The sequence below is a fragment of the Camelina sativa genome, chromosome 17 (genome assembly GCF_030686135.1).
Source record: "Camelina sativa cultivar CO46 ecotype springtype chromosome 17, ASM3068613v1".
NCBI lineage: Eukaryota > Viridiplantae > Streptophyta > Magnoliopsida > Brassicales > Brassicaceae > Camelina > Camelina sativa.
The window spans coordinates 20,251,289-20,260,844 of NC_141896.1; the positions used below are offsets into that span (position 1 = coordinate 20,251,289).

The following is a 9,556-nucleotide window of genomic DNA, read 5'->3' on the forward strand; positions in this document are numbered from 1 at the left end:
GTACCCGAGAGGAGGATCAAGAGCTGTGAGAGTTGAGTTGAGTAAAATTGAGGGCAGAGAGAACGAGCCATAGCCTGCCAAACACTTGAAGTGTATCCACAGTCAAAAAACAGGTGAGAAACTGTCTCCAGCGGGGCAGTGCAGAGGCCACAAGAATGGTTCAGACCCCTGTTCCACTGCAGCATGCAATCCCCGGTGTTGAGTCTCTGATGGATCGCTAGCCATAGAATAAAAGAGTGCTTTGGTATAGAGTATTGAAACCAAACACTCTTATACCAACCCACTTTTGACCCTTCACGATGAAGCTGTAGCCAAGTCTCAGTGGTGGAGAACTGAGAATCATAGGAGTTGTCTGACCGCCGCCAAAGAGCAGTGTCGGTGTGTTCACACGGACCACGAGCCTGTAATGCAGTGATTTCTGATTCAACCTGGGTCAACATGACAGAGCGCCGACGACGTACTGAGTGGTCCTGCAAGACCTCTGCAACTGTTGCCTGCGAAGTGATTCCAAGTTCAATGAAACCTCGTTTCCCAAGCAGAGGAAAAAGGCAACCAAGAGAAGACCAATTATCATGCCAAAAAGAAGTAAGCATACCATCACCAACTTCCACTTTATGAAATTGTTTTGCAAGCGTCCTATACTTAAGAAGTTTTTTCCACATCCAAGAGTCCCTGGTAGACTCTTTTACTGACCAAAAAGAAGCCCCCCTCAACAGCTTACGCTGAATCCAATTAACCCAAAGAGAGCCTGTGGCGGAGACTATACGCCAAATCAGTTTGAAACAGCTTACTTTGTTGACCTCAACATGCGACCTCAAACCAAGACCACCTTCCTCCTTAGGCATACAAACATCTACCCACGCAAGCTTATTTTTCTTAGCATCAAGCTCTGGACCGGACCAAAGGAAAGCATTGCAAAGCCGTTCTATCTCCTGGACGCATGCACTAGGTAACCTGAAAGCAGAAACCCAAAAGTTTGTAAAACTGGCAATCACTGAACGAAGCAGTTGCAACCTCCCCGCAAAAGAGAGGAATCGATTCTTCCATGAGCCAATGCTACTACGGATCTTTTCGATGAATGGAGCACAGTCATGGACTGTCATTCGTTGGGTGAGCAGGGGCAGCCCTAAATAACGAACAGGCAGAGAACCAGAAGCAAACGGAAAGCGAACAAGGATGTCATCCCTAATGCGACCAGTAACCCCTGCTAAAAACAGAGTCGATTTCTCCAAACTGATGGACAAACCCGAGATTGCAGCAAAGTCCCTAAAGACCTCTAGCATACCTTCCATAGAAGAAGCTTTCCCATCAGAAAACACCATGATATCATCCGCAAAACAAAGGTGGGTAAGGTTTAGACTACGACAACGAGGATGATAGCCAAACTTACGCGCAGCCGCATCACGGTCAAGCATGGCAGACAACACGTTCATACAAATGACAAAAAGGTAGGGAGACAATGAACAACCTTGATGCCAACCTCGCTCGCTATTAAAAAACACCGCCAACTCTCCATTCACCTGAACCGAGAAAGTGGCAGTAGACACACAAAGGTGAATCCAGTGAATGAACTCATCCGGCAAACCAAGAGCGGATAATACATTTAAGAGAAATGGCCACTGCACCGAGTCAAAAGCCTTTGAAATATCTATCTTCATCGCACATCTGGAGGAAACTCCCTCCTTATGATAGTCCTTAACAAGTTCTGTAGCAAGAAGTAAATTCTCCCTGAGTAAGCGGTCCTTTATGAAAGCAGATTGGTTCGGTGCAATGAAATCAGGCAGGATAGTCTTGAGACAGTTCGCCAAAATCTTGGAGATAATCTTATATAAGACATTACAGCATGAGATTGGTCTGTAATCCTTCATTTCACAAGCCGAAGTGGTTTTTGGTATAAGAGCCAGGATTGTTGCGTTAACACCCTTTGGCAAAAAACCAAATGCAAAAAAGATTGGACAGCCTTTGTGAGATCCGAACCAAGGATAGACCAAGTACTCTTGAAAAACTCCACCGTGAAACCATCTGGACCCAGAGATTTGTTTAAAGGCATGGAGAAGAGAACTTGTTTCACCTCCAGTGCTGAAACCTCTTGAAGAAGTCGGCTTTGCTGATCCGCAGAACATCTAAAAGGTAACAGAACCCTTAAATCTGTAACAGAGATACCAGTGAACTCAATTGGTTTATGTGTTAGCAAATGTGTAAAAAACCGAATCCCTTCAGCCTTAATATCATCCATAGCAGTTAGACAATTACCATTAGGGTCGATAATCTCATGAATCGAGTTCTGAGACTGTCTCTCTGTGATGGCATTGTAAAAAACTCTGTTATTCTTGTCCCCCACATTCAACCAGTGAAGTTTAGAGCGTTGCTTGAGAAATCGCTCCTCCAAACCTGCAAACCGCTCCCAACGAGCATGAGCCGCTGCTTCCTCCGCCACATCCTGAGGTGTAGGATGCAAGTGAGACGCTAGTTGTTTTGTACAAAGATCCTCATAAGCAACCATTGCTCGTCGAGAAATATCAGCCAGTGTGTTGCGACTTTGCTCTCGTAGAACAGGCTTTAACTGCTTTAGCTTCTTGCTCAGAAAGAACAAAGAAGAAGTAGAAAGATAGAGAGCTGGAGTAGTCTGCCAATAGTCCGCAACACTCGGTAGGAACTCTGGTTGCGAAACCATGAGATTAGTAAACTTAAAAGGTCCCTTCTTCTGCTGCATTTCAGAATCAAAGTAAATCTTGCCACGGAGATGATCAGAGCATCCCCCAGCCTCCACCAAATAGTAAGAATGTGGAAAGGATTGGGACCAGTCCACATTATGAAGAACTCTGTCTAGCTTCTTTCAAATAAGACCATTCTCTTGATTATTACTCCAGGTAAACAAACGACCCAAAGCTCGCAACTCCAATAAAGAACAATAACGTACCACGTCTTGAAAATCACGCATCCCAGAGGTTAACAACGGAGTGGAGACAGCATTCGAATGCTCCTCAATGTCCAGAGTTTCGTTGAAATCACCAAACAGAGCCCACGGCTTACCCTAAAAAGAGGCTAAGTCGTGCTGCCTCTTAATATCAGCCCAAAGCGCTTTCCTTTCCGCTGCAGTATTATACGCATATATAAAAGAGCACCAAATCTCATCCACACCACCACTCATCTGAACAGAACAAGTGATCATCTGCCCACTCTTGAAAACAACCTGAACCTTTGTTTGCGGGTTTGACACAAACCAAATCCTTCCCAACCGACTGAAACCATAGTTAGACACAAGGTGCGAATCACCAAAACCCTTTTTCATTACACGATCCACATTTTGCTCTTGAACCTTCGTTTCCAAAAGACAACCAAACTGAAAACCATTTTTCCGGACCCACTTCTTGACAACATCCTGTTTATTTGATTTATTAAAACCCCGAATATTCCAAAAAAAAACCCAACATTAACGGTTGCAAGAAGAGTTCTTTCTGCCAAAACTTCGAGGACCAGCGTCCTTGGTTTTCTGAGATGATTCAGACAAAAAGTTATGAGCATCCTTGGAATTCCTCAGCTGCTGCACACAGAGAGTAACAGGATCCTTAGGCGCTGACGGCTGGCGAACTGACTCCAAGACAGACTTATTTCCTGTTGCAGAGACAGGAGGAGCTCCAAATTTCTCAACCGCATCAAGAACGGCATCAGGTTCAATCTCCCCTTCCTCAGTATCTCCCAAAGCAGCGAACCGGGAAGGAGAAGCAATTTGAACCTCACCATAAACTAATTTTTTTGCATTGCTTGCGAGTTTTTACCACCCGAAGTAGTAACTTCTGTCCACTCCTCTGCAGTCCCCAAACCCTCCTTCTCAGTAACCAGTGAAACAGAAGATGCATCAGAGCTGAGATCCGTAACATGCCCCGCCACAGGCATAGTTTGCTCAGGCAGAGTAGTGTTCTCTCCTTCCGCAGGCATGGTTTGTTCTACAGGCTTAGGTTGCTCCACCACTGGCGTGGTGGTAGGCACATTAACGCGAACAGTAATAGCCGCTTCCGTCAAAACAGGTTAAACGGAGACTGGGGACGAAGATGCAGTTGCTAGCTTCGCCAAACAGCCGTCAACAGAGTGGCCCCACTTCCGGCAGAAACCATAACGATTAGGCAGCCAAGGGTATTCATATTGCACACAGGCTTCAACTCCACGCACTGAAAAATAGTACGTTTTTGGTAGCTCGTGCATAAGATCCACATCCACAAAAATCTTAGCATCATCAAAATTAGTAACTAGCTCAGTGTCCGGGTGCAATCTCTTAGGTTCACCCACCGGACTTGCAAGAAAGCTAAGCCCCTCCCAGGTGAACATTGAATGCGGAACATTCTTGATTGTAATCCACAAAGGCATTGTGCGAATCTCTGGTTGGGCCTCCTCTGCTATCGGAGACCACTTCGAAACCATCATTGGCAAAGCACAGATGTTCCACATACCCCTACGGAGTGCTCGCAGGCGAGCAGACGCATTACGGATACGGAACTTGACTGTTGTTTCATTGACTGCATAGATGTCGATCTTAATGTTTTTATCCCCCAAGTTCCAGATCTTGTTTACAATAACATGGATCTTGTCTACATGAGGCGCTTCAGACGGAAACCTACCAATGAGAAAATCCTCCCACAAAGGCACCGAATCCTTGAGAATGGCATCTGGAACAGCGACCGTTGTCTTTCCATCTACCGTCAAAACTTCAAAATCAAACTTCGTGAGGCTTGGCTTACCTCCTATGACATTAGTATAAGATTTAGGAGCCTCCTTCTGCGGACTGGAAACAGTATTCAAAACCCCGACAGTACCCTCCACCATCATGAGAAACCCCGATGGCCAACCGCCGAGACGCTGTGGAACGTGCAGCGCACGACAAAACCCTAATCGCCTTCAAAATCGCACCCTTGCTGATGTGGCACCCTCTTCTAACAAGTGTTTCGACACAATATACAGTATTATATGCACGTTATTGTACCACAGAGAACACCATTTTGACCAAGACAGAAAACATATATATAATTTCTATGATAGGTTGAATACTTCCATAATAATCCTCATGTGTTATAGATTTATAATATGAAAACACACAATTATTTATTATTTTTGCTCTTTCTTAAGCTGATATAGTGTATGACATGGCTTTGTGAAGCGAGAGAGTATTACTAGATACTAGTTAGCAAAAAACAAAAAATATATATAGATACATATAGAGATCAAAGAATTTCCAAAGAGAAAGCTCACATCTCCAAAGCCATAACTCCACATGATTATTTCTTAAAACTCTTTTTTAACTGCAACGCTTCAAATTTTAACTGTTTACATTGAATTTTAATTTTTCGTGTTGTCAATATAGTACATTTAACGAGTCTCCTAGAGTCCTAATTATACATTACATCGTTATAAAAACATACATACTAATAAGTTTAGACTCAACACTTACTAGAGTAGACCCCATATGTAAGTTTTTAGATAGAGAGATGTGTGAAAAATATTGTTGGCTCAGAATTATTAATGTACTTGTAGATGATTCTGTCAACAAAGTTATTGTAACTTTTGTAAGAACTGTGAGTGGGGCTCGGTAATGAGTACCGACTACCGAGTACGCAATGGGTTACAAAGAGATACAAAGAAAAAGCAACAAAATATAGAAAAATTGAAAGAAAAAAAAAAAGCATTATTATTGTCTCTGTTCTAGTAGCGACTGCCTTGGCTTTGGCAAGATTCCAAAAACGAAAACTACACCAGAAAGGAAAATAAAAAGCTTGCTATCCACGCATATATATCTCTTTTAAGGTAAGAGAAGATATATGGTAGAGACTCCACAGATACATCAACTTAACTTTGGTTTTCTTTCTTGGTGTTGTTATCTGCAATTATGTCTCGCCTTCTTTCCAAGCTCTCTCCCCTTGTAAGATCTTCCTTGTTTTTTTGTTCAATTTTCTAATTTCTTTTGCTTGTATTTCTTAGATTTTAGATGGTTTACTTTTCTACTCTATTACGCTAACGGAGGGTTGAGCTATAGTGATTTATCTAGAACGATTAAGACCAAAATCTATTCATCCCTCGGCAGTCGGCAGCATATGAACAAATATAAACAAAGATTTAAGTATTGTGACTTTTGTCTTAATTATCTGCGACAACGATCGAGAATAAGCTGTGTGAGCTTTATATTCTAGAAACACACACATGAGATGAGGATTAAAAGCTATAGAGCAATGATTTTCACCTCATCAAAAGAAGTAGGTCCAACTTATACTTTTTAACCTTTTAATTAACACGAGTCATGACTCATTAAAAAATTGAGGATTTACATTTATGTTTGCTTAAACATGGCAGATTCACAAGAGGAGCGTTCGTTCGTTTTCATCTTCCACGACCGGTCCGTATTTGTCCGTATTTGTCGCTTACTGTCAGTGCAGGACCCCCGTCGGAAGGCGTCTGCAACGGAGAAGTAGATTTGTACGACCCTGCGAAACAAGAGTTACTCAAGCTTACGGACAAAGCAATTCCAGAAGAAATCATTTCAGCCAAATGGATCGGAGCTTCCAAGGGTCAGTTCACTCTGACACACAAGACCGTTGTGTACTCCTCACCGACTTTTTGAACCCATGGAATTGCAAACCAAACCCCAAACTCTTGACTCTGCCTCCGCTTAACCCTCTGCTCTCTTGCCAAACTGATGTGATCTGGAACGTGGCAATGTCCTGTTGTCCTGATGACGATGAAGACTGGGTTGTTGGCATCAAGTCATTGGGTGACCAGCTCAGTTTCTGTAGGCCCCATCGTGACTTGCGTTGGACTAAGTTCCAAACACCTTTTGACTACTTTCCAACCTCGAATCTGACGTATTCCAAGAGAGATCGGAAGTTTTACTTGCCTGGTCCTGGAGGCCATCACTTGTTATCCTACGATCTTCACTTCGACAAACCCGACCATCCTGAGTTCCATGAGTTGCAGTTCCGAAACTTTCCAGAGTCGTTCAAGTATGACTCTGAGCAGTCGGAGATGTTTCCTTCTTCTTGTAGGACAGAACGCTTTGTGGAGTCACCCCTCTGGAGATGAACGTTTCCTCGTCAAATGGTATAATAATACTGATCTATAGCTACTACCGTACTACATTATTGCTGAACCATTGATCATTGGTATTTGCATGCAGGTACGCCAAGGGTTGTTTGGCTTATTCGAGTAAAATCACCTATGAAACGCAGCGGTTCATGGTGTTTAGAGAGGAGGAGACTACAGAAGGAAGATTCATGTGTTACACTGATGACATTGGAGATCTCTGCATCTTTGTTTCAAAGAGCGAGGCTTTTTGCGTCCCCGCAAGCTCTGTTACTGGCCTTAAGCCAAACTCCATCTATTTTGTTGGCTTTAGCGTAGGTATCTACGATCTTACCACCAGAGATGTCTCTGCTTTTCGAGCTCCCAGAGGTGCACTGAATCATATTGTGCAACCTTACTGGTTTCCTCCATCTTCTAGCTAGTTCTAGGATTGGATGGCTTTGTTTGCTTCGATTCTACTATCTCTCGACTTCCTAAGAACTAAATTTCGGTCATCTATGTTCCCTTTCGACTGTATTAATTAGTTTATTATGATCAATGGAATATATTGTTCTTCTATAAACATATTGTGCATACACAATTCACTTCATTTGTTTAAAATGAAGTATCACCTAAATACACTATAGCTGTCACATGTTTCACCATCCCAACTATAACAATAAATGTATTTGAGCCAAAAAAGGAAAGTATGCTATGGCATTAGAGAAATATTGTTTAAAATTTATATCCATTTTCTTTGGTAAAATTAAAAATCTATCAACAATTTTTTCATACCCTTCAAATATCTTCAATATATATATACATATATATTTATTTAGTTTTGTTTTCAAATACATTTCAGATGTGTGCCCCACCCAATAATATCGAAAATAGATTTTATGCAAACAAATTTAATATTCACATTTCCTTTAACTCGTCCTCTTCCAATATTTATATATTTTTTTCATATGTGTAATGGAGATAGGATCAAGGAAAATGGAGCTTTGAATATGAATGATGAAAATGATATGGTGAATAAAGGATGGAGAATGAACTACTCATGTGCTGCTAGAAAGGGAACATAAACACAACCAAGAACACAAACTATAAATGAAGCTTGTTTTGCTGTTTCTTCTTTCTCATTCGAGAATCATCTTTTTTGAAAAAGATAGATCGGTTCATGTTCATCGATATGCCTTGTTATATATCGTGTGACGTTTTACGAACCGTTAATCACGTCAAGATCAATCGACTTGAAATTTATAAGATGGATTAAGAATCCAAGCTATAAATGCACCTTGGTTTCCTAATTATTAATTCTTCTTATTCGAGAATTATCTTTACTGACAAAGATAGATCGTTTCATGATTATCTGTGTTTAGAGATATTACAACGTAATGGTTGAGTTGAACGCGGTAGGGAATTTTCTTATCTTTAACATGTGAACGACTGTCGTAATGTGAACTAGATGTACTGTCATAAGTGTCCTATCCTAAAATGTGAAGTATATTCTGTTGGAACTCGGAAGTCCTTTTTTTACAAATAAATACAGTAAAATGACTTCAGACAGCTATTTTTTTGTAACAAAAGAAAAAGTAAATATATATATATATATATATATATATATATATATATTTCCGTCATTACAAGACCGGTTTAACGAGAAGTTACTTTCGTAGAAATTCAGAGAACTAAATTATCTATATATATGTAGATAACGGGTAGATAATATTTGTATATGGTTTTGTATAAAACCTAACCAAAATGGTTTAGTATAAAACCTAACCAAAATGGTTTAGTCAAGGATAAACGATGCTAGTTATTGAAAGTTTTCGATATTAAGCTTAAATTTAAGAGGAATCAAGTGATCTAGCTGATAGCAGTATTAAGCTCTTCTTATGGAAGTATTATAATCATTTACATAGGTCATAGACAACAACAAGAAACAATGATTAGCCGTCACATGATATGTAACGATTAACTACAAGAAAAAAAATATATATATATATACAAGAGTAGAGCTTGTCTTGCTTCCTAAGATTAATATTTGTTTAAGGGTTTAGCATTGCTGCATCTGGCTTTAGTTTAAGGGTTCGTTTTCTTCTAGAATCTAAATTCTCTACTTAGTAAATTTAATTATTGCTTTCTCTTTTAGCTTTCGGGAACTTTTCTTTTGTTCGCCGACTTAGTCTCCCTTTTTTGGGTTTTAAACTTAGAGGATATATTGTTTTTCACCGGCTTATGTTGTATTTTACCTTGTATCCTTCAAAGCTTTATCAATAACATTAGTGACAAAAAAATATATATACTTTTGAATATAGACGGCTGGCTTATGTTGTATTTTACCTTGTATTCTTCAAAGCTTTATCAATACATTAGTGACAAAAAAAATATATACTTTTGAATATAGACGGCCTAGAAATATCAGGAGGAGGCATATATGATATATCATATATATATCAAAAGACGACAAAATTCTTAAAGCCTTTTTGTATATTTGTATGAACGATGA

The 9,556-nt window shown here is 40.2% G+C and overlaps 1 protein-coding gene and 1 pseudogene across 2 annotated transcripts; one reads left to right on the top strand and one right to left on the bottom strand.

Moving 5' to 3' along the window:
• Positions 1-4,029: 4,029 nt before the first annotated feature.
• Positions 4,030-4,821, bottom strand: LOC147924088 (uncharacterized). Its single transcript, XM_087496611.1, has one exon. It carries the CDS (start codon positions 4,819-4,821, stop codon positions 4,030-4,032), a length of 792 nt encoding a protein of 263 aa, XP_087352737.1.
• Positions 4,822-6,218: 1,397 nt separating this feature from the next.
• Positions 6,219-7,627, top strand: LOC104757362 (uncharacterized; annotated as a pseudogene). Its single transcript, XR_015587487.1, has 3 exons — positions 6,219-6,242; positions 6,340-7,083; positions 7,160-7,627. The product of XR_015587487.1 is annotated as an uncharacterized LOC104757362 (transcript).
• Positions 7,628-9,556: the final 1,929 nt, after the last annotated feature.

What these genes read in the sequence shown, in the direction of transcription:
- LOC147924088 (XM_087496611.1), bottom strand. Translation starts at nt 4,821, where the DNA reads ATGGTGGAGGGTACTGTCGGGGTTTTGAATACTGTTTCCAGTCCGCAG.